Here is a 25,156-nt window from a genome sequence, read left to right on the forward strand (position 1 = left end):
AGGATACCAGAGCAATGCAGACACTTTGTGTATTGCAATTGGGTTAGGAAATACACTTCACTGTTGATGGTACATACAAGAGCAACAGAATTAATTACCTGATAATGTGATCATTTACAACTAGCTTTGAAATATGAGAGACAACCATATCAATATATGACCACATGACAGTAAAAGAGCACCAACTTAACCATGCTAACTGAACTGGTAACAGCCTTTGAACCTGAGGCAGGACAGCCAGGCCATGACAGGCTGAACAATAATAGCTAGTCCATGGGACTTCAGCTAGTAGCTGAGGTTGCAGTTATGGAATCCAGGATGGCAAGAGTCTGAGGGCTTGATGCCAGTGACAGGTGATCAGATTGCTGGAGGAATGTATGGCGTGGCATGCAGGCCTTTGCCATTTCATTTCAGGCCAAGTGAGTCAGGGGAAAGTTGTTTGCTTGCTTGGAGTGGTCTATGTCTCAGTGGCCAAGCTTAATGGCACCTTTCTGGTATTATTGTGGTAAAAAAGCTGCAGATATATGTGGGTTTTTCCTGATGGCAAAAATGTTGCAGATGCTGACTCATGATTGGATTGAAAACATGTAGGTCATGTTTGTTTATGAATGAGACAACTGGCAGCATAGACTTATCCAGAAGTAAAAGTAATCTGATGCTGTCTTCACTAGTTTTCAGTTCAGGGACTGCGGATAAAACCCCCTGAGACTTCCACCCTGTCCCAAAAGCAGCATTCTGAATGGTCCAGGCCTTGGCTGCACCAATGACTGGTACAGCGGTCTTGGCTGCACCAATGACTGGTACAGCATTTCAGATATACTAAGGCATTCTGGCTGGTATGTGGTCATGCCAACTCCATGCCACTGGAGAGCATTAATCAAAAGTGATGCATGAATAGCCTATCAATTAGTAAAAATTTTGAAATGAAGGCCTGGAAGTCACTGCCACTTAGTATTTATTGCACAACTTGCTCACCAGCTGCATGCCAACTGCTGCATCCAAGCACTGCACCAACAACAACACTGCATCCAACTGGCACCTGACCAGCAGTCCCCAGCCGTAGTCTAAAGAGTATATTATTATAAAGCTGTTTGACAGGACTTAAAAGCCTGCTGTTGATCATGTGGTGATGCAAAAGGTAGCTGATTACCAACTACTACATCATATGATTGTTATAACATGACATGTTTTGTTTGTTTTTTTTCTGCTAGCATTTTAGGGATGAGTTTGTTGCTTGATGCAAGCCTTGCCATGCCATTTTTCTTCACCACCCCCAAAACTGCAGGTGTCCATTGCAGTAGAGTATGATTTGCTCATGGTGTTAGTTGATTACTGCTGCTACATTGGATTGCTGGCCATGGATAAGATAACATGATGCAACAGTGATCATACATCTGCTGCACATCTGCCTGGCTTGTACCATACACACATCTGCTGATGCACCTTTGCCACATGTCTGCCTGGCTTATGACCAAGTCTTCATAATGTAGCAGGGGTTCGGCAAGAGCTCATTGGACTAGAAATGCTTCCCCAAACATCCAGTGCTGTGGCTGTGCCCACCATTCTGTCAAGGTCCCCACCACAGTTGGCTGGCTGGCTGATGTGTGAAGCAGTGAGTCCCATGATGTATCCTGAGGTCCAGCTCAGGTGGATCTACTCATATCCCATGTGCCCACAAAATCATGACTACATTCTAGGATCACTTACCATGGCTGAAAATTGACTGGATTGTTTGCTATTCTGCTTTATTCAGCTGAGATGGGCTAAGTATAATGGATAATTTGAGGCACAATGGCTTGAGCAGTTATTAGCTGTTGCCCCTAATATGGAGAACTTGTCTTTGAACCTCATGTGTGGCCAGAGTTCATGAATGCTGATGTGACCACTGGAGTTCTCAATGCTTTGCAAGGCATCAGTGATGGACTGCAGCTACTTGATGCTAGGCTTGGACACCATGCAGCAGAAAACTTGGCCTAGGCTGTACCATTCTTACAATTCCAAGTCACTGTGGCTTCATGGGGCACTAGATAACTAACCCATGCATGGCTGGCAAATGGGTTGATGACTAGTAAGTAGAAATCATGCTTAGATGTCTGGTTTCTGATGGTGGCTTGGTAATTGGGCCAAAACAAATGGGGAATTAATGCTAGGTTTGGACACCATGGAACAGAAAACTTAAATGTAGGATATACCACTCTTGCAATTTCAAGTCAATGCACTGAACAACTTACATAAAATGAAGACTATATTAGGGCCAAAGCCACAAGGCTGATGCTGGGGTGGACAGGTGAAAATGCATGACACAACTACTTCCCTCTTTTTCATCACCTCCAAGTCCAGACCTTCCTCTCCTTGTGAATACCTTGGCACCAACCAAGATGTGCACCAATTAACCCAGTGAATTTCCTGGCCACATAAGAGTTGACCTCTTAAGATCAATTAGTATTTTCACATTCTTAGGTTGTGTTCATATTTGTGGGATGGTGATGGTAAGAACTTTATATCAGATCCTGTTATCAGCAAATGCTCATATGATTTGACTGGTCTTGGATTCAAAACTGGGAAGAAATAATTGCCTTGTCACATTGCCACAAAATGTATAACTTAAACTGACATCAATGTTAAGTTATTTTCCCTTTTTACATGCCAATTAGTATCTGTAGCTATTTTTAGTGGTGCTGACAGCCACTTTAGAGTCAAAGTTGCTCACTAAAAGTGCAGTCAAAGTGTGAGGCATCACTATTGATGTCATTCATAGCTGTAACTTGGTGTTCTTATTCTTAGTGTCCACTCGTTCATGCCGAAGAACCACTACATCAGCAGTTTTGTAAAACTTGCCATAGTTGTCCAGCAACAATGCTTTTTGTCAAATTTATGTGGCATGCTGTGGTTTGCCAGTTATTCCTGGCTTGTGAGCATTAGACCATTGTACATCTTTTGAACAATCCAGAGAGTAAATGTTGTGGCCATTGTTCTGATGTGCAGGTGTGTGTCAGCAGAGTTGTAGTGTCTGGATTGCAGATGGTTTCATTACAGCTGTGGAAGCATCCTCCTCTGTGCATATGAGTGCTCATTTGGAATGAATTTTCCTTCAATGATATGGTCTGTCCTGCATTATGCCCAGCCCTTGACAACACCTCAGTGCCATATAGACATCTTGCCTGGGGTTAATTTTTAAGTCTGTTTTTCATGCCATTCATTGTTCACATAACTTGGTTTTTGAGGTTCATGAATTATGTGTGGTGGGAGCCAAGTTTAATTGTCTATCAAAAACAAGTGTGCAGCAGTGTTGAAATGTAGTATCTAATAAAAGGTAAGCTTGGTGATGGAACCAGTTTTCCCACCAATGCATTGGCAAAATTCCATCAACATTATGCTAGTAACACTTTATTTTCCATGTTATGGAGGAATACATGTAAGGAAGCATAATTTGTTTACACAGTTTTGTGGTAGCTGGGCAAAATGCAATCAGTGATGAGTTTGGTGGGAAATGATGATGACAAACTGTCATGTTTTGTTCCTAGTTTTGGTGCTAGTTGATATTGCTATGTTCAATGAGACTATGGCTTGATGTATCATCTTTGCATGCATTTTTAATATGCTTTTGCACATGTTGCATGTTCAGTTTTCTATGTGCTTGACATCAACAGCAAACAAGGTTCACACTCATTTCAAAATTAGATTCATTTATATGTCATTCATTACTTGCTTCAACAGCCATGCCGTAATGTTTATGGTAACATCATTGGTTGCCTTGGTGAGCCCCCAGACACTTTTTGTTTGTTTTTGGCATGTCCTTCATCCAGACTTTTGTGACATAGATGTTGGTTTTGTTGTCCCACACATTGGTACTGTCTAATCCTGTACCAATCTAATACTGCACATCTGTGTACATATGTAACTGGGGATCTGATGATTACTCTGTCAGAAGTGATGTGCCATATGCATACTCCTTTTACCTGTTCAGCCAATTTCAAGCAGAACCAGGTTCATCCTTTGCAATTAACCACCTGCATTGGTAAAATGTTTGCATCCAATTCTAAGGAGACAGTTGATGCCCATGGAACAGTGTTAAGCATGTGCGAGATGTGCTCAAGATGGCCTTCTTGTATTGCTTGATATCAGAAAGTAAGGCTTTCAGCTTGTGGTGGATTTTCAACATTACAAGTTGAAAGTTTGGTGTCGAGTCAACAGCTTCCAGTATGTCAGGAGGTGCTGGTGGTAAAACGATGTTATAGGGCTAAATGGCCATTCTATTGATGGTAGTGGATATTTGGAGCAGTTTGAGGGTAACGAGGTTTCGAGCACAGCCCGATGAGCACACTGTTGACCGTGAGCAAAACTCGAGATATTGAGTGCCGTTAATATAATCGCTATTTAGCACTACCGCGTCGTTAAACCAGTATCTCCTGGTGTCTTAATGGCCATTAACTCAACATAAGAGCTTTCAGATAATAATGTATTCAATCACATCAGCACCATGCAGACGCATTTGAGACACATTCGAAGCAACTATTTAAAAGTTAAATCACCAATGCTGAACAGGCGTCATTGAGACAGGCTGTGATCGACTTTCTAAACACCGCTTATTTATCATGAATTTGTGTTCGAAAAGCGGGAATGTTGCAACTTTCCTTTGAGCGAATATTTGTGCGTTAAAACGGCCGGGTATTTCAAACCAAGTTTGGTATTAGCTAACCAGTCAATGTTTGCGTCAGTTCGCTGCTGTGGCTCATGTCTACTCTAGCTGCCCTTCGAACTCCTCGATCTGAGAGTTGAAGCAACTCCGTTGAGCCATGACACCGAAATGTTGGCCAGTGTCCTGACCTCGGGCTTTTGTCCTATATATTGTATCCCAACCGTCGGACATGGGCCCGGATCGCCAGCTAAATTAGCCGTACTTCCGCAGGTGTTAATGGAGGGTTCTGCTCATATATATGCACATATATATATATATATATATATATATATATATATATATATATATATATATATATATGTGTGTGTGTGTGTGTGTGTGTGTGTATATGAATAAGGTGTGCGTCGGTGCATGTGTGGCGGATTGGGAGTCCCATGGCACGTCACTGACCGGGTGGGCGGCGGCGCGGTCGCCCGACGCGCGGCTCTGTCGGAGCCGCGGGTGCTGCGCCGCCGGCGGCTGCCTCGGCTGTTTGACCGGCCGCATACCGGCGTCGGCGGCCGGCTGGGCGGCCGACAGCTGCCAAAACAGGGCTGCCGGCGGCTGCCGGCCGGCCGTGCCGACGGCCGGCCGCCGGCCAGCCGTGCGGTCAGCCGTGCGGTCACCGAGCAAGCCGCGCGGGGGGCGACGGCTGGAGTCCCTGGCTGCGTGCTGTCGGAGACGGGGCCGCCGCGAAGCCCTCCGGTGTCCGTCTGCCGGCCGCAGCAGGCCGAGCCCGCACCGTCCGGCGTGATTCGCCGTGCTGTCCGCCACCGGCGCGTTTGGGTAGGGGGCGGGAGGGAGCCGGCCGCCTCCGGCACCGGCGGCGCCGTCCCCGGTAACGCCTCCGAGCTTTCCCGAAGCGCCAGCTGCCGCGCCGTCCCGGAATCGGCGTCCGCCCTCATCAGCTGATCGCCGGCCGGCGCGCTTTGATCTCGCCGACACCGGCACGTGCAGATCCTCCCGCATACCCGGCGCCCACAGGCCGGAGCGCCTGGCGTGTCTGTGTTGCGCGTGCGCCGCTTTCGTCCCGCTCACCGTGTGTTCTGTGTGCGCGCAGGTGGAGCGTCGGCCGCTGCTGACGCCGCGCGGAGGCCGTCTGGACGCGGCCGGCCGGCGATGGCTGGGCGGCGCTAGCATGTGATCCATGTGTGATGTGGCGTCCACATGAGTGGCAAGGACGGTGAGCCGCTGCCGTACCCGGCCCCGCTGCCGCTCGGCGGCGACGCTGGCGCCGACGGTGGCGCCGATCCGCCGCCGCCCCCGCTCCAGGTGAGCGCGCACGCAGCGCCGATGCCCCTGCGCCCGCGCCCGCGCCCGCGGCCGGTGTACCCACCCGCGCTGATCACTGACTGTGCGTCCCAAAGTCACTGGGCTGCCCTCGAGAGGCCTGGAACGTGGGCTCACGGGGCGTCAAGCGGCGCCGATGGGAGGCGGCGTGCGGGGATCGGCGTTGGTGTGGTATTCCCAGGCGAGCGAGCTCTTTCGGGGCTGATGTAAAGTTCGACTCAACATCACGCCACACATTTCATTATTTTTCTGGTCCTATCCGTAAGCCTCAAAGGTGTCACTTTTTCTGGAACGCAGATGGGCGACCGCGTTTTTTTATCCCTGCCGGAGCCGCTTGGCGATGTGCAGTTGGCAAGCCCTATGACTCTGGCATCCCTGCTGGACGTCGTTGCAGTTGATTCCGCTCTGGCCACACATCCACACCGCCCTGATCCCGTTTGTTACGTGCTGGGATGCCCGTTCGAGTGTGGTGGTGGCTGCTGCCGCCGCTGGCGGGAGCGCGGCGGGGCTGCGTGGCCATAGGCGGTCGTCACCCCTGAGTCACAGTCAATCGGCGGCGGTCGTGAATCACGTGGTCGGCATCCCGTGCTTGGACCCGCAGAGGAATTGTCGGGGCTCGTTACAGGAAACGCGTCAGTATCGCGCAGAACACGCGATACGCGCTTTCGAGAGCCTGTGTACATAAGCGGTTTCCGTCCCCTCTGACAACGTTATTCCCAGTTGTGTGCACAATCGCGGACATGTTCCATGAACTGCTTGAGCTGCGACGCGCTTCGTCAGGCATGTGTTAATCTTTTCACCACCGTTGCTTTTGTATTTGCGCTTCGTGTTGTCCTCTTCGTTGTGTGCACAATGTTGTTGAAGAGCTTCATCAAACTAGTTGTGCGCTCTTAAGGCATACTGAGTTCTTGTGCTGTTATGATGGACGCTGTAGCTATAACTTTTGACTGCGCTCCCACGTGGCCGCGTTCTCTTGTGCCGTCGTCACGGCCGGCGCCGCCGCGCGGTCGCGGCGCGGCCATGCGTGGCTCGGCGCCCGCTCTGACACCGTCTGCCGTTGCAGCCCAAGGGCGTGGCTGTGGGCGGGGCCGGCCGGCCGTCCGGGCGGCGGCCGGCGCCCGAGCCCGAGTCGCCGGGCGAGCCGCGGCCGGCGGCGCCGCTGCCGCCCGGCGACCCGCGCTCCAAGCGCTCCAACTACCACCATAAGGCGCTGGTGGAGATCCGGCGCTCGCTGATGCCGTTCGCGTGCGGCAGCGGCGGCGCCGGCCGCAGCCGCCAGGAGCTGCTGCATCAGCTGACGCAGCTGGGCCACGACGAGGTCAGTCTGGACCGGCCGGCCGCTCGGCCTGCTGGGACCGCGGCTCGTGTGGTCGTGTGCGCAACACGCTTTTGTGACGTCATAACCAGCGGCGTATGTGGGGAAGTGTGACTGTGGGGGGGGGAGGGGGGGGGGGGGGTGAAAAACCTTCTCCTGAGCCGTCTCGCAGGCATGTAATATCGTTTGATGGCTTGTTGGCATTTTGTCTTAAATTTGTTCACGGATAACGTTGGATTGTGCTCCTTTCGTTATGACGTGCCCGCTCCTTGAGAAAATCTTATACACGCCGAATGTTCGAGATGACCTGGTCGGCTTTACCAGACGTCGAGCATTCGGGCGCGGCCATTCGGGGTGGCACGTGCCGATCTACCCCGGTTGGGTCTCCCCTGCTGGTGTCCGAGCTGTCACCAGTCCGCAGAAACCAGCGAGGCGTCGCCGTTGGCCGAGACGCCGTTGTCTGGGACATCGGCAGGTGGACGTGCCGGACTCCGTCCTTTCCCGGCCACTGGCGCGTTGGCTGCTGGCCACACCGTGCGTGGGACGCTGGTCACGGAAAGGGATTGGCTGGCGCGGCTGGGATCCCCTGCAATTCTCGTGTCTCGGCCCGTGGTGGGACCGGCGCTGTCGTGTGTAGGTCCGTGAGCTTCGGCCCGTGGTGGGACGGGCGCGGCCATGTGTAGGTCCGTGAGCTTCGGCCTGTGGTGGGACCGATGCGGCCCTGTGTAGGTCCGTGAGCTTTGGCCCGTAGTGGGACCGGCGCGGCCGCGTGTAGGTCCATGAGCTTCGGCCCGTAGTGGGACCGGTGCGGCCCTGTGTAGGGTCGTGAGCTTCGCCCAGTGGGGGACTGGTGCGGCCCTGTGTAGGGCCGTGAGCTTCGGCCCGTAGTGGGACCGGTGCGATCCTGTGTAGGTCCGCGAGCTTCGGCCTGTGGTGGGACCGGTGTGGCTCTGTGTAGGTCCGTGAGCCTCGACCCGTAGTGGGACCGGTGCGGCCCTGTGTAGGGCCTTGAGCTTCGGCCTGTGGTGGGACTGGTGCGGCTGTATTCAGAACTCGGCACCGACCCAGCCGCCCGCCTTGGCGCGGTAGGGGAGCGGAAGATCGGAGGGGCACCGTTCGAGTCAGCCGTTATGAGAGCAATGTGATCTTTGATGTTGACGCGCCCTGAAACATCAAATCATCATCAGATGCGGCTCACGTAGACTCTCAAATCTAGATCGCTAAGGTCGTTGAAGGTCGCTGAGCGCAGGAAGTTGGGCAGAAGAGGCATATTCTTAAGGGAAGCGCGAAACGTCAACATCCGATGCGACCGGACGGACGTCGTCAATCTTCGGATCAATTGTACTTTCTGAACCGTCTTAACTTAGCATGCGCCATCGACCCACAAAGGTTCCATGTTGTCATTTTTTACAAACTACATAAAATGCGTCCAAACGTGAGATGCGCTCCTGTCACTGTCGTTGTTTGCGTGGGGAAATGTTGCCTCGCAGAGGAAATGAAAACCACTGGAAATGCCAAAATTGTGTGTTTGATCCCCAATATGTTGCGCGCTTCCACCTATGTTTGCGTGGGATGGCAGCGCTGCCTCGGCGATACGTGGCCCTATCCGTTATGTGGGCGTCGCGCGGCCCGAGCGCCACTCGGTCGGCCCGCGCCATACTATCAGTAGCGGAGCAGCGACGAGCCGGTGACTCAGTGCCGGCACGGCGGCTATCTGCACGCGCTCATTACCTGGCGGTCGGCCGGGATGGGCCAGAGTCCGGCGGTCGGCCGGCCGGCCGCCCGCCTGCCGTGCGTGAGGGCAGAGCCAAGGCTGCGCCGAGCCGGCCGGCCCGGCTGTAGGCCTGCCGACGCAAACAGAACCATTCGGGCCGCGGCTGATGACGGCTGGGGGAGGGGGCTGGCTGCGTGTCGCCGGGCGCCGCAGCGCCGCCGCCGGCTGGAGATGCGCGGTGGTGAGGGCGGCGGCGGGCGGCAGGACGTGGCCGGTGCGTCGCCTCTGGCCATCGGCCGCTCGCACAGTCGCCGCTACGCCGGCCGCTCGTGCCGGGCGGTGCCGGCGCGTGCAGCGCCTGGCGCTGGTGCCTGCCATCGGGGTGTGGTCAGCGGCAGGAGCGGAGAACTGGAGGACCAGGACCGGGTAGGGTTGCTGCTGCGATGTGCGCAGCCGGGTAGTCGTGTCCTGCCCCGCCCGCCGCCGCTCTGGACCGCCGGCCGCCCGCTGTCGGGCCGCCGACCGAGACCTTGACGTGCCCGGCCGCCCCCACGTCTTCCTGAGCGGTCGCCACTCTCGTGAAACTGAACAGCGCCGCTGACAACTGTAACGGCGTCTGCGGCCGCAAACGACCCGTCTCTGGCGGAACGAGGCCGCCCCCTCCCCTCGCCTGCATACCAGCCGCCGCGCGGGTCACAGTGCTGACCGGGCCGGCACGAGTTGCGTGCGGCTCGGACGCTGTTGAGGCGGCGGCTCGGGTATCGGGCGGTCGGGTCGGCCCGAGAGCTCTGAGTCGGAGTGTGGAGTGGGGCCGTCGCCGGTGACCGTGACCGGGGCGGCCGCGGCGGCGCGGCGGCTCGTGCCGGCCGCCGGCGCGGCGTCAGCGCCCCCTCCGCATTCCTGCGGGGGGAGGGGGCCGGGACGTCAGCTGGGACGCGCGCCGCCAGCTGCCGGTGGGGGACGGCGACTGCTGCGGCGGCTGTTGCGGACGGCTCGGCTCGGCCCGGGCCGTGACCGGCGCGGGGTGCGACTCGCCGCACTGCACCGTCTGTCCGGGTACCGGACGGCCGGGGGGGGGGGGGGGGAAGGGGGGCTCCCGGTGGCTGTTGTGAATCGTCAAGTTTTTGTTGACGCCTGAGGGGGTCTTTGTGAGCGTTTCAACATATGCTTGCTGTCGCGAAAAGGATAGTCTGGCCTATGTCCTGGCGAGGCCGAGGCTGGGTTTGACGATTTCGACTGCGATGCGCTTCCGACCGCGCCAGCCCGCTTGGAGTCTTGCTCAGGTCGCCCACGCTGATACCGCGGAGCCTCTCTCCTCGTCTAAACTGACCAGCCATTATCTTGTCTGGGCGTGATTGGAATTTTTTCTCGAGTGGTTTCATCACATCGGGAGACTATTTATGTTATCATTCCGGGCATGTCGGCCTGTGTGTCAAAGTTATCTTCGACGCAGTTTCTAAACATGCCTGCGCGAACGGCCATGAGCGGACGCATTCCTCGAATGAGGAGCGCGGGGAAGTTCCGACCTCAGGCTTCCAACAATGGCCGCCGAGCCGGCTCATTTGATTGATCAGAATGTGCGGGTGAATACGTTGTGATTCGTGGAAAGGAAGCTCCCTACCTTTCGTTGGAATGTCGCCCAAGAAGGGCAGCTGCCGTAGATTGTTTATCTGCGGGCGCGTGCAGCTGCTAAGGTCATCGCGGTGGCAGGCACTCGGGACTGTTGACACTTGCTGGGACCAGCCATTGATTCAGTGCCTGGAGCTGGCCGTAGTACTTGCCCGTGGCGAGCCCACATGCAAACGGCTCTGTTCTGTCTCTGACCACTGCCACTCTGGTATGAAACCAGTCCTTTGTTGAAGCGAACATTTCTATAGTTCTCTACCTCTCACTCGCTTTCTCTTTTGAGTTGATGCATTTTCATCCTCGGTTTGCTCTGTGCGATATTTCGATCCAAAGAGCGTCAGTGATGTAGAGCGCAGACCCACCAGGGTAACACGCTTTCTCAAACACAGGCTGCATGATATGGGCTTTACCGCTATACTTACCCGCGTTCGCATGCTATGGAGCCTCCGAGCCGCTGCGTCCCCGCACCCCGCCGGTGCCGTCTTCCTACTGCCGGCGGCGGTGGCATCGGTAGCCCCGGCCACGGACATGTGTCCTGCAGCCGCTGCTCTCCAGACGTGTGTGAAAGTGTCGGCGGCGGCTGGGCCGGCGGGCGCCGACCTGACCGCCACGGCGACCAGTGAAAGTGACGCGCAGCGGCGGCCCCCACCCCGGCCCGACGCGGCCGACGCACCGCTGCCTGGCCACCGGCGTACGGGCGCCGCTGGGGGCCCGATCCCGACCCCCACCGGTCAGTGCTCGGCAGCAGCGGCACGCGAAGCCCGGGGGGTCGGCCGCGCCGCCGTGAAATACACGGCCGCCGCGTCCGTCTCCAGCGGGCGGGCGGCCGCTGCACGCCGTAATTGGACCCCCGGCGGCTGCTGGCGGCCTTGTGGCACGTGTGGACCGCCCCCTCCCCTCCCCCCCCCCCGCGCCGCTCCCGCGCGGCGGCCGGCTGGCAGGGCGGACGGCGTCGGAGCACCGCCGCGCTGGGTGCGTGCCGTCGGCAGCCACTCCGGCGCCGCGCCGCCCCGCCCTGCCGCGAGGCTATTTCAGAAGTTGCGTAAAACGTCGCGCCGCATTCCGCGCGCGCCGCGCGCGAGCATTGACACCGTTAGGGCGGCCGGCGGCGGCGGCGGCGGCGGCACGCACGCGCGCGCGCGTACCCGGCGGGGACGCGGCTGGAGGACGGGCGGGGCGGCGAGGCGCGCCGTACACGTAGTCCCAGAGGTACCGCTGAGCGCGGTCAGCATCAGCAGAGGCGCCCGCCACGCGCCGTGCCCACTCGCCGACGAGCCTTTGTTGTCGGCGATGACGGCTGTGACGTCACGCCGCCGCCGCCGCGGGAGCCGCTCGCATTCCTGCGGTGGAATCGGGGACACGACCGTTTTGTGGCGGCGGCCGAGCGCCCGATCACGGCCGGCGCACGCGCGGGCGGCGTCCGCCGGACGGGCGCGCCGCCGGCTGGCCGCCGGAGACGGCCGGCCGACGGACGCCGCCTCGCCGACAGCGTGAGCAGCTTCCGGTCAGGTCACGGGACGGCGGGGCTCGCTGACCGACTCCGCTAGGCCACGGCAGGGTCGGCGCAGCGCGGCCCGGTTGGCGGCGGCCAGGCGGAGACCCGCACTCCCGTCGCGCTCGGTCGTCCGCGCCCGTGGACAGCTGCGCCCGCGCCTGTTGTCCGCGCCCTGCCGACCTGAGGTCGCCCCAGCGCCGGTAGCCAGGCTCACGTCCCCGGCCCCCGCCGCGGCTCCGATGCCGCAAACGGGCATCCTTGGCGGAAGCTCAGGAACGCCGGCCAGACGGAACGCCAATGCCTAATGGACTTCCCAGTACTGTATCATATTGCATGGGCGCGTCACGACGCGCGGCCGGCCGCGCGGACGCGCCGCCGGCGCATCCGCGGTGTGTGCGCGCGCGCGCGGCGGCGGCACGCGGCGCGGCCGCTCCGGACGAGCCCCGCAGCGCGGTTCGCGGTATGCGGGACAGAGCGGAGAGAGAGCGCGCGCGCGTCGCGGCCGCCCTGCACAGGCCCCTGCCGACGGCCGGGCTGCGCGGCGGCGGGCCGTTCGAATGCGCCGTCGAGGCCGCCGCCGCTGGCACGCGTGGAATGTGTTCGTTGGCGGCGACAGCCGTCCGAACAGCTGCGCGGCCACCGCCGCCGGGCGCCGCTTTGTCCCCGCCGCGAGCGGGCGCGCGCGCGCCGTTCGAACAGCATTCCGGCGCGGCGGACGTCCGTTGTGGCGCGGCGCGCGCTTGAACGCACCGCCGGAATTCGGCGGCGCTCAAGGCCGCCATCATCTGGATCGGAACCGAGCGGCCGTCTCCGCCGGGGCGGCCGCGCATCTGGCAATCGACGTGAGCAGCGCGCGTCGCATTCCGCGCCGCGGCGCCGGTCGGCGGCGGAACGCTCTGGCGGCGCTTGGTATGGCGGCGTCATGGGCACCTGAAATGGACGCGCTGCCTCGGGCCGCTCTGTTCGGACCTGGCCGTGCACGGCTGAGATGGTGGGGGCTGCGTCTGACCGGAGATCAGCCGCCGGCTGGCAGGACGAGGACCTCCCCTCTGGTCGACTCCGGACAGCTCCGGCGACGCGGGGCCTCTGGTGCGTCTCGTGCCGTGCGCCTCCACAGGGACGTGCACCGGCCTTGCCTCTGGCTGTTTACGTGCAGCAGCTGTGTGGCTCGGGCCGACGAACACGGCGTTGCCTGTGTTTTGTTGTGGATGGCCTACGAGCAGCGGCATCGATTTGTTCCATCGATTTGCGTGATCGATTCGTGAATTGTTGTTCAGTGCCGAGCTCCAGGCCCGACAGCCTAACCTTTCTCCAAATGCGGTCCTGGAGGGATTAAGCCCGCTGCATTTTGACATCGGCAGTATTTCCATTTTATGTTTGTGGCACTCAAGTGATCCTTTAATTGTAGCATGCCAGTCATCACCTCAAGCCACTCGCAAAGGACATGACTGGAACTAGAACCAGACTTTGTATGGCGCGGAGCGTTTTCCGTAAGTTGGTAATGCTCCTGTAAAAATTTTCCAACATCGGAGCGGAGATCCGCGTGGATGCAAGCCGACGTTGGGATGCGACAGACAGGTCCCCCGCGAAAGAATATAAACTGACGACCCCACATGCGAGCCCTTTATCTGTGAGCGGATGGTCGATTCCCCCCCCTCCCCGGCGGCAAGCCGTGTCGACGAGCGGGCCGACGAGTGAGGCCGGGCGCGGCCGGGCCCAGAGCAGCGATCAAGCGGCCGATCTCGGGCCGCAGAGCCGGTCCGCCGATCGGTTCCGTCCGGGGCGGCCCCGCCCGCGTGCGACGCGCGCCGCCAGCGAGCGGTCGGTCGGCTCGGGCCGCCGCCGTCCCGGCCGCGCCGTTCTCGCCGCGGCCGGTCGACAGCGGCGGCGGCCGTTTTTGTGGCGGCGCTCGGACGCCGTCTTTGTGCCGGCGGCCGCACGTGAACGGCCGGCGGCGGCGCGCCGCCTGCGTTTACGCCTGTTTTACGGCCGGTGTTTTATGTCTCTGCCGGGCGCGTCGGCTGCGGGCCGGTGGAATGCGGCCGGCCGGGCGCGCGGTGCAGGTCCGTCGGGCCCGACGGCCTCCGCCGCCGCCGCCGCCGCGCTGAGGTGGCGCGCTTCCGGACCCCGGCCGGGCCCGATGCGGGTGTTGGCCCGGCCGGCTGCACATGTGCGAGTGTTGCCAGGGCGGCGCGGCCGCGCGCTGGCAGCCGCCGAGGCCGGCGGGCCCGCGCCGTCGGTGTCCGCCCGCCGCGCCCTGTAAGCCGTGTTGCAATGGCCTTCCGCCCGCCGCCGGCGCTGCGAGGGAACGGGCTGTCGTCTGGCTCACCTGCTTCCGAGCTGACGGCGCTGGGTGATATGATCGTTGCCTGCGGCGCCCCTGGCTGGGCCATATTATCCCGGCCTTCGCGTCGACCCTATGGTGGCCCGAACTTGGCCCCTTCCGCGGGTGTAGGTGCGGCCACCATCTTCCCGGGGTGCTATGCTGCAGCGTTATCAGGCCTGTCGCGTCTGTGCCTTGCGACGTCTGGCTGCAACTCGGTGTCTCTGGCTCAGTGTTGTCTCCGTGCAGTGTACGTGTGTTCCGCCGAGTGTGTGTGTATGTGTGTGTACGTGTTGTCGGTCTGTTCGTCGACACGGCTCGCCGCCGGGGGGGGGGAGGGGGAGGGGGTCACGACACACGTACATGTGTCATGTCGAGTGTGCGACGCCGCCGTGTGACGCGCCGCCTCTGCTCTGCCACAGCCGCAGCTGCTGCGGATCACGGGCGCGCGCAACCTGGACGAGCTGATCCGCTCCATCAACGGCGCCGGCCCGCTGTGGCGGCCGCGCGGCGCGCCCAGCCCGCCCGTCAGCACCGGTGAGTGGCCGGAAGTGAGGCGACGGCGGCGGGAGCTGCGGACGTCTCCGGAGCAGCGGAGTGTTGGCAGCCCCGACTGCCTCGTGTGTGTGTGGTGGGGTTGTGCTTCGGAGGGGGAGGGTGGCTCGCTTGCTGGCTTACGACGCGCCTGGACTGCAGTGACTGTGAGTCCAGTGCTCAGTATGGTGGTGCATTGACGCCTGGTTGCTGGGGGTGCCGCCGCCGCCGCGTGTCGCCGACTAAGCGCGCTGGGAGCGCTGGGACGTCCGCTGTCAGCGGACGTCCCGCTCTCAAACGCGCCATATTATGACCGGGAGTCAGCTTCCTGCCCGTTCCGCTGTGGACGGCGCAGAATATACGCCCCCTGAACAGCGTGCCCTCACGTGTCCCTCACGCCGGGACGTTCGAGTCCGGTGTTGTATCCAGTGCAGGCGGCACCGGCCTGTCCTCTCCGGCCCGGCTCGCTCTCGGAGCTGATGCCGCTCTGGGCTCTCCCGGCGGGTCGTACGGACGCGGCGGGCGAGCGTGCGTCGTTGGGCGGACGCCGGCGTGGCATGCGGCGTCGCCGCGCCGCTCGGCCGCCAGCCGTCGGGTCGCGCCGGTGCGTCGCTGGCGGGCCTGGCGGCCGCCCGGCTGTTTTTCGACGTCGCCTGGCCCCCGGTGACCTCGGAGAAATTCCTCGCAGCGCCGACATGCCGGCTGGACGTCTTCCAAATATTTACTCGGAATCCGGCCTATCGCGCGCCGCTGCGCCGCCCGGCCGGTGACGTTTGGTGGGCCGTGCACGCGGCGCGCGCCCGCTTTGTCCGCGCGGCCGGTCGCCAGGCGGGTCGAGCCGGGCGGCGGCGGAGCGGCCGTCGGCCGGGATAGACGCCGCGCCGTCCCCGCGGCCGCTCTGTTTGCATAACGGCGGCGCCCCCCGGACACCGGAGCCGCCCTGTCTGCCGGGTGTAGCGCCCCGTAGCGCGCGCCGTCGGCCGGCCACTCGGCCACGCCAGGAATGTGTATGTTTATCCGTGCCTCGGTTGCGGTAGAGCCCGCCTCTAACGGCTCGCTGCAGATTGTCACTTGTGACGGCGTGCATCGATCAAGCCTCACACGATGGCCGGGCGGGTGTTATCGTGGCCGGGTTGGGCCCGCCGCCCTGACGGCGTATTGTCGTCTGCCTGTCGTCCGTCTGCGGTACAGTGGCATGCCTGTCACTCGACGGCGGGGCCACTGTCGGACGTGTTGCATCTGACGGTTTCCAGGTCGCCGTGCTGTGGCGCGATGCCCTGTGGCCTTGGCCGTGTCGTGTTGTGCCCTCTGCCGCGAACTGTTGTCCGGTTCGGTGGTCTGCGCCGTGCCCTGTCGTGTGCGGATACCGGCGGCGGTCCGCTGCGACACGCGCCTCTGACGTGGGCCGGCTCCGTCTGCCGCAGGGGGCCGCGTGACGCGCAACTCCAGCTTCGAGCGCGGCGACGGCTCGTACAGCCGCGGCAGCCCGGCGCTCGAGAGCAGCAACGGCAGCACGCGCTCGGAGAGTCCGGGCGGCGCGCCGGCGCTGCCGCCGCGGCTGCAGTACGCCAGCGGGTACGCGGCCGAGCCGCCGCCGCCGCCGCCGCCGCCGCGCTCGCTGCCGCCGCCGGCGCCGCCGTCGCCGCAGCTGCCGAGCCGCGTGCAGCAGCAGCTGCGCCGCATGTCGCCCGTGCCGCCGCGCGCCCCGCAGCCCAACTACGTGAACGTGTCGGGCGCCTCGCCGGCGCCGTCGTCGCAGCGCGGCGCCAGCCCGGTGGGCCGGCAGCCGATGGTGGTGCACAACGGGCCGGCGGTGCAGCAGCAGCTGACGCAGCAGATGCAGGCGCTCAGCCTGGAGCCGCCGCCGCCGCCGCCGCCGTACCCGATGGGCGCGACGCCGAGCGGCCCGGCCGGGGGGCGGCTCGCCACACCGCCGCCGCCGCCGCCGCCGCCCAGCTATACGGTCTCCATGCAGACGCGCCAGAGCCCGACGCAGGAGTACCGGCTGGCGGCTATCCAGAGCCCCAGCATCTCGCCCGTGTCGTGCTCGTCGGGCAGCGCGACGCCCGTGTCGGCCGGCGGCCGCGGCTCGGTGCTGCACTCGCTGCCCGCCTTCCAGGCCAAGTCGCACTCGCCCATCATCATGCAATCGGTCAAGTCGACGCACGTGCAGAAGCCGGTGTTGCAGACGGCGGTGGCGCCGGCGCTGCCGTCGTACCCGGTGAGCCCGCCGCCGCTGCAGCCGCCCACGTACTCAGAGTCGGTGCAGCTCAAGCGGCAGCTGGCGGACGGGCCGTTGCCGGCTGGCCAGCCGCCCACCTACCAACAGACGCTGGCCGCCTCCAAGCTGGGCTCGCCGCCGTCCGGTCTGGCTGAGGCGGCCGATGTGACCCTGGTGGGCAGCGGCGGCGGCGGCTGTTGTGAGCTGGACGTTTCGAACACGCCGCTGGCCAGCATCACCAACACCATCATGACGGGCGACCTGCCGTTCCCGCAGCCGCTCGACGCCGACGAGAAGGCGGACGAGAGCCCGCCGCCGCCGCCGCCGCCGCTGCCGCCGCAGCGGCCGCCGGCCGTGCTGCCGCGCAAGCCGGCGGCGGCGCTGCTGGCCGAGCGCTGCGACAGCCCCAGCTCGCAGGAGTCGCACCCGCAGAGCCCGGTCAGCTTCGTCATGTCGGAGGACACGGGGTACAGCTCGGGCGCGCCGAGCAGCCGCGGCCTGCCGCCGCCGCCGCCACCGCCGCCGTTGCCGGCGCCGGCGCCAGAGGCGGCCGGCGACTTCAAGATGACGCACCAGTCGCCGATCCCCGAGCGCAAGCGCATCAGCCGCGAGCGTGAGGAGGAGCGCCGCGACAGCAAGGTCAAGCTTTACTCGCCGCAAGCCTTCAAGTTCTACATGGAACAGCACGTGGAAAACGTGCAGAAGTCGTGCGAGCAGCGGCTGCAGCGGCGCCGGCAGCTGGAGTCGGAAATGTCCAAGAGCAATATGAACGACCAGACGCGCAACCAGATCCGACGCATGCTGTACCAGAAGGAGTCCAACTTCATCCGGCTGAAGCGTGCCAAGATGAACAAGCGCATGTTCAAGAAGGTGAAGGTGATCGGCGTGGGCGCCTTCGGCGAGGTGACGCTCGTCCGAAAGATCGACACCAACCACCTGTACGCCATGAAGACGCTGCGCAAGAACGACGTACTCAAGCGCAACCAGGTGGCGCACGTGAAGGCGGAGCGAGACATCCTGGCCGAGGCGGAGAACGAGTGGGTGGTGCGGCTCTACTACTCGTTCCAGGTGGGTGGCGCCGCCGGCCGTCGTGCCGCGCCGGTGACCTGGCGGTGCGGTCCGCTGTCATCGCTGGGGGCTGCGGGAGGGCGGCGGCGGGGCAGTGTGACCGCGCTGGGTGTTTGTCTCGCTCGCAGCGCGCGTCTCTCGCGTGGTCTGTGGTGGTGTGCGGACCGCTGATCAGCTGCGCCGGCGGGAGGGGGGATGGGACGCACGCTGTGCTGACGCGCCGGCCGTTGCTGGCGGCGTCCAGCCTCACGCCGTGCGAGATTGACACCGGGAGTCAGCTTCCTGCGCGTTCGGTCGCCGACGACACAGAATATACGCCCCCGGACACGGTAGTGCAGTGGCAGGATCTGGGGGGCTGCTGGGCGAGCCGACGGCCGCTGTGATGATGCCTTCCCTTGTACTTAGGGTCAGCGCCGACGGTGTACGCTGCTGGAGTTTGCGCAGCGGCGCGCAGGCCGTCTCTGCGCCGTTGCTGTGCCCCCTGGCGTATATTTCGTGTTGGGTGTCGAGTTATCTTGTTTAGATTGCATTGCCGAGTTATCTTGTGTTCGGTGGCACGCACTTGTTTTCGATTGATACCAAATGGATGAAAAACACATTCCTTACGTGTCTGGGACTCTAGGGGCACGCATTACGGGCGTCTCGTCTTTGTGGTGTTCTTTGTTGGGTGCTCTCGTTGAATTGAAGTGCGGTGCGCCCTATTGGAAGCGTGCTGTCCTCCGCACGTGTGCTGCCCTTCGCCCTCCGCCCCTCACCCACACTTGATTGTTGGTTGTGTGCTAACTGCTGGCCCGGTTCCAGGACAAGGATAGTCTCTACTTTGTGATGGACTACATTCCGGGTGGGGACTTGATGTCGCTGCTGATCAAGTTCGGCATATTCGAGGAGCCGCTGGCCAGGTGAGCGCGCGCCCGCGCCGTCGGCAGCCGGGCACCGACACGCGGCGCCGGTGGGCGCGGCAGGGTCCTGCGAGTAGGCTGGGGCGCGCTGCCACCTGATGCGCACAGTCGCGATTGCGCCGCCGGCGCGCTGCCACAGGTGGCGGGAGTGTGGACGTTGTGAAGTCACGAAGGCTTGCCTGCCGGCTGTGTGCCGCGGCGGCTTCGACCGGGCCGTCCGGCGCGTCCGTCACCGGGGCCAGTCCCTCCCTGTCCGGCGCTGGGTGACGCGGCCGGGTCTGCGGCAGGTTCTACATCACGGAGCTGACGTGCGCGCTGGAGTACGTGCACAAGATGGGCTTCATCCACCGCGACATCAAGCCGGACAACATCCTGATCGACCGCGAGGGCCACATCAAGCTGACCGACTTCGGCCTGTGCACCGGCTTCCGATGGACGCACAATTCAAAATACTACAGCTGTGAGTGCGCCGTCCGGGCGCGGGCTTCTGGGTGCGGCGCGCAGCTGTCCGCGCTGCGCACGGCCGTCCGCTGATGTGTCCAGCCGCGCCAGAGTCTGATACCCTCACCCCCCTCCGCTGTGTAGCAGCCCTGGCGCGTCCTCGCCCTCGTTGTTGTCTAGCCAAGAGCAAAAGGAGTGGACCACCTAGAGCTAGGATGTGTTAGAGCGACGACAGTGGGGACCAGCTCAACGAGTTACCATTGTGTGCTGCTCGCGGCCTGTCCCCATATGGGGTCGGTTTAGCGTAGCCGGTGGTCTCGGGAGCTCTGAGGAGATGAGGCTGTCGTGCGGTACATGACAGTGATCAGGGATCGTGTCGTGCGCGCTGTCGGGTCGGCCGGGCCAGTCAGCGCTCCCCAGCCGGCCGTGCCGTCCGGGCTGGCAGGGGCATCACGGCCCGCCGCGCGGCGGTCTGGCGGGTCCGCGCTGCCCGGCCGCGGGTGGCGGAGCGCCGCGCCGGTCGCTGGAGTCGATTCTGACGCGTGCGCGCCCGCCCCGCAGCCAACGCGCACAACCGGCAGGACAGCATGGACCTGGCCGAGGACTGGAACAACGAGTGTCGCTGCAGCAACCGGCTGCACGCAGGCAACAAGCCGCTGGAGCGGCGCCGGCGGCGCGAGCACCAGCGCTGCGAGGCCCACTCGCTGGTCGGCACGCCCAACTACATCGCGCCGGAGGTGAGGGCGCGGCCAGCGGCGCCGCGGCGGCGGCCGCTCGGGTGGCGTCGGTGGTGGCGGAGCTCGGGCCGCAGCGCTGAGGAACGGAGCCTGCGCGCCTGCGCTCTTTTAGTGTACGTGCGGCCTGTCATAGCATTCTCGCAAGCTCATCAGGTGCTCACGATGTCTTCAAATGGTTCGAGACCGTCCCCGAGAATGACAGATGGTGGCGGTGGTCAAGCGCGGAGAGCAACTGTGCCGCCAAGTCGAATCCTGCCTTGGTCGGGAAGAGGACGGGTGCAGCCGGCAGGTGTTCGGAGGCCAGGGGAAGTAACTCGGTGGTTAACAGTTTGTGCAATTACGTGAGACTGATTGAAACTTCCCCACAGTACCAGCACGATGCGATAGGAAATTGTAGTCTTCAGAATGGAAAAAAATCCCAAGTTTTGAGTACGTAGATGGCTGAATCTGCGGCGTCGAGCCCGTGAAGAAGCCGCAATCTGTCCGGGTTGGAGGGTCCGAGGCCGAAAGGTTGTACTCAGTCGCATGGTCACTTAATCCCTGAAGTGGTTAGCTAATCCCACTCAGAAGTAAGTGGCTCAAAAACAGGTCGTGTTGCCAAGGCAAGGTTGGTCGCGGCTAGCCGTTGTCTGGTCGGTGGCCGGCTGGCCCGGTAACAGCGGCTATTTGGCTTCCAAGTTTGTGACTACGAGCGAGGCTGGTTGCGACTAGCCGGTTCTCGGATCGGCGGCGACCCATCCCGGGTCGGGTCGCCAGCCGGCCAGCCAATCTCGGGATTAGCTGATTGCTAGAATTAACGCCAGGCCCCAAAATGAGTTTTAATTTTGCATGTGGAGTAGAATTTGTGTTGTCCATCCTTGTAAATAATATAAGATCGATTTACATTGATTCCAGGAACCCAAGAACAAAACCAATTTCGAAAGATCTTGGTAAATTTAGCAAGGTCCTCTGGGTCTTCGGAAGTTTCCCCAGGTCTTGCCGAATGGTGCAGTTGCCCTGAAGGAATGCTGGGCGCTACTTTGCTTGCCTTTTAAATGCTGAAATCGTGGAAGGGAGCCATGGGTATCATAGCTATGAATTATCTCTAACATAATTAATTAGTCGTTTTTCCACTTTACTGGTTGTCCAGGACTTCTGACGACTTCTCCGGGACATGTAGCGATCCTCCCATAGCGAAAGGGATCCCGCTTGTTTTCTTTTTTTGTAAATACGTGCAATAACGCAGGCATTATTGTTAAATAAAATGAGTTAGTACATTTAATGCCTGAGTTATTTGTTCCCGTGGCCGTATGGTTCGCAGAGCGTGTTTATGGATCCTCAATCGTTGTTCCAAATTCGTGCGCATGTATTTTGCAGCAGCTTCTCAACCCCCGCGGCCAGTTACCGGGTTTGGTATGTGCGTCTATTTTAATTCAGCACTTTCTTTGTCGTACTATCCATCAAGGCATGGCTCCAATGCGTGCCGTGTGGGTCTGCAGTGTGCCGTCGTTGAGACGCCAGTGCCGTCTATAGCCGGGGCCGGCGTCGGTGCCGCCATCTTCGACCGACCCCTCCCCTGCCGCCGCCAGGTGTGGATGAGAACCCTCCCCGCCCCCGCCAAGTGCTGATGAGAAAGCCCTCCCCGCCGCCGCCAGGTACTGATGAGAACCGCCCCCCTGCCGCCACCAGGTGCTGATGAGGACAGGCTATACGCAGTTGTGTGACTGGTGGAGCGTCGGCGTCATTCTGTACGAGATGCTGGTCGGCCAGCCACCGTTCCTGGCTTCCATGCCGGCCGACACGCAGTACAAGGTGAGCAGGCCGGGCCCCGGGCGGTCGCCGCCGCCGCCGCTGCAGACGCAGACTGGCCGGTGCCGGCGGGATGGCAGCGCAGGGCCCAGCACTCTGGACCGGTCAATCACACCGCAGAGCACTGTGGCTCCCAGCAGAGGTGTAAGCCCCCACCACCACCACCACCACCACCACCACCACCACCACCGCCCCACTGCGCCATTGGAGAAAAGAACAAGGGCCAGACCTTGGATCATGCGAGATAGGTGATGCGAGCGAGCGTGGGATGCCGTTACGGGACGCCGGTTGCCGGTTTTCGATGGCTTGCATGTAGTCTTGACATCATGGTGGGTTCTTCATACGGTGCGCCTCTCCTAAATAGCTGTTACGTTTAGGAGGCCCTCGCTCGCCCCCGAGGCTCATGATCAGTGGATTTGCCGTCCTGGTGCCGGCGACTGAGCCGAGTGTAACGACATCTAGGACCGGCTAGTCATCAGTCAGACCGGCGTCTTGTCAGCCCGGTATCCACCGGCCATGTTACTCCAGCTGGTCGTGCCGTGCCGTGCCGTGCCGTGCCGTGCCGTGCCGTGCCATGCCGTGCCGTGCCGTGCCGTGCCGTGCCGTGCCGTGCCGTGTCGTGTCGTGTCGTGTCGTGCCGTGCCGTGCCGTGCCGTGACGTGACGTGACCGCCTCCCCACCCGCGCAGGTGATCAACTTCGAGACGACGCTCAAGATCCCGAAGCAGGCGCGCATGAGCGGCGAGGCCCGCGAGCTGATCCTCCGCCTGCTGACCGGACCCGAGCGGCGGCTCGGCAAGAACGGCGCCGCCGAGGTCAAGGCGCACCCGTTCTTCGCCAGCATCGACTTCGAGAAGGGCGTGCGTCGGATGCGCGCGCCGTACGTGCCCAAGATCCGCTACCCGACCGACACGAGCAACTTCGACCCGGTCGACAGCGACCGGCAGCGGGACTCGGACTCGGACTCGGACTCCGAGTACGGCTCGCAGGCCAACGCCGGCGCCGGCGACGACTCGGAGCACCCGGGCTTCTTCGAGTTCACCTTCAGACGCTTCTTCGACGGCTACGGGCCGTCGCAGCCGCAGCGCATGGTGGACGACCCGGTGTACGTGTGACGTCGCGCGCCGAGCCGTCAGCTCCTCGCCGCCCGGCCAGCCGCGGCCGCCGACTCGCTGCAATCCGTTGCTGATGTGTTGTTGAGATAATTTATTTGTATTGGGAGAGATCTGAGGCAGGCGCGGCCGCGGCGCCGCTCGTGATGGGCCGGGCGCGCCCCGAGCCCGGCGCGTGCGTCTGGTGTGGCGGCGAGCGGCAGCGGCCGGCGGGGCGGCGGGCGCCGGCAGCCCCACTAGTCAGCCCGGCCGCCCGGCGGGCACTCGGGCTGCCGCGCGGCGCCCGCCCGTCCCGTCCCGCGACGCCCGCTCACAAGCATAGACGCATATGCCTATATCTATATATACAGAGTTCATATTTTGTCATAATGTTAATGCCGTTGGTAGTGTGCGCGCGGCGCCGGGCGCGGGCCGCCGCCGCCGCCGTCTCTGCGCCGCTTCCGTCATGTGCCAACCGTGCCGGCGGCGTCGCACTGCCGGCGCCGCCCCTCCCTCGCCCCTCCGACCCACGCCAGACCGCCGGACGAGCCGGCGCGCGGCCGCGTGCCCGCGCGCCGCGCGCCGCGCGAGGCCGGCGGCAGCGGGCTTCCGTGGACATCTTGTGCCTTCTCTTCGTCTCCCGGTACCTTGCCAACCGCTCCGCAGACTGTTGATCTTGGTGATTTTTACACCCTCTTTTTCACGTCTTTACTTATAAATAAACATTGCCAACTTTGGGTGTGTTGACGGCCACGTGGCCGTTCAGACGGGCGTCGTCGTCGGGGTCGTCGGCTGCCCTGGCGGGGACCGGGCGCTCGCCGATCGGCTGTCTGCGCTCCGCGGGACGCCTACCACAGAGGTTTTGTGTCCATGTCGAGGTTCTTAGACAACCCGTGAGGTGCGTCGATTACATTCAATAGCTTATATTGCCAATAAAATGAGAATAACATTGTGACAGTAATGTTTTGGGTAGGACGCGTCTTGCCCAGCGCAGCCTCAGCGCAGCTGGCCGGGGGCGAGGCTAGCCGTCCAAGCTAGCCGGCGGCCACTCGGGAACAGTGGGCAGGGTGAGGCGGACCGTATCCGTGACGGCATGTATGCAGGGTGCCCGTGACGGCACTCGCCTTGCCGGTGGCACGGGGGCCCACCGGCGCCTCGCAACAAATAGCTCCAGGTCACGCACGCACGGTCAGTACGGAGTCTGCGGAGAGCCGGTCATCTCGCTCCGCTCTGCGAGAGCGGAAAGGCCACAGACCCAGCTGGAGGCATGCTGCCGAGCGCGTCTCCCGCCGCTGCGCTCTTCATGAAGTCCCTGGTCGCCGGGTAGATGATCGGCAGGGGCTGGTAACGAGCGTGTGCGGGACGTTCGCTGTGCTCGCCGTGTCGTCGTCGGCCCACTGGTTGCTCGCGGTGTCAGCGACTGGGTTCAGCTCGAGGTGACCCTCCCCCTCCCCCCAGCGCTCCAGCGGTGTTCGGCGCGTGAATTGAACCCTGCACATAGAGGCGTGATGGACTGAGATTTCCACGCGGAACTACTGGTTGTCTCGTCCGTTAAAATGAGGTGCAAAGCCTCTGCGCTGACGGCGATGAACAAGAACATGATTCATAGCTGGTAACAAGCGTAGGGCCCTACGCGCACGCCGGCAAAGCGACCGGGTGACTGCTCTGTTCACAGCCACCATCTCCGCCGGCGGCTTCAGCTACATCCCCGCACGCGCGTTTGTCGCATGGAGCAGTGCGCCCGTTGTCCGCATATGAACAAGGCCGGCGAGTGACTTGACGTGATTTTTCTGATTCCTTAAATCGAGGTGTTCACCACCAAACGCAGCAGGTGCCACGGATGAATGCACCTTTTCCTCTCCCGTAGCAGTCTGCCTCAGGACACCCGCGTGGCGCTGTGGTCGGCCAAGCCAGCTGGCTGTGCGCACGGTGGGCGT

At 62.0% G+C, this 25,156-nt stretch overlaps 1 protein-coding gene across 1 annotated transcript; it reads left to right on the forward strand.

Annotated features, from left to right (window-relative positions):
- The first annotated feature begins 6,715 nt into the window (after nucleotides 1–6,715).
- Nucleotides 6,716–23,955, forward strand: LOC119102876 (serine/threonine-protein kinase LATS1). Its single transcript, XM_037226326.1, has 9 exons — nucleotides 6,716–6,743; nucleotides 7,120–7,286; nucleotides 14,864–14,943; nucleotides 16,548–18,264; nucleotides 19,066–19,163; nucleotides 19,451–19,623; nucleotides 20,166–20,341; nucleotides 22,010–22,132; nucleotides 22,818–23,955. The coding sequence occupies exons 1-9, from the start codon at nucleotides 6,716–6,718 to the stop codon at nucleotides 23,241–23,243; spliced, it is 2,988 nt and encodes a 995-aa protein (XP_037082221.1). The 3' UTR covers nucleotides 23,244–23,955.
- The last annotated feature ends 1,201 nt before the right edge of the window (nucleotides 23,956–25,156 follow it).

The sequence above is a fragment of the Pollicipes pollicipes genome, unplaced genomic scaffold, assembly GCF_011947565.3.
Source record: "Pollicipes pollicipes isolate AB1234 unplaced genomic scaffold, Ppol_2.1 Scaffold_5724;HRSCAF=6776_pilon_pilon_pilon, whole genome shotgun sequence".
Classification (NCBI taxonomy): Eukaryota; Metazoa; Arthropoda; class Thecostraca; order Pollicipedomorpha; family Pollicipedidae; genus Pollicipes; species Pollicipes pollicipes.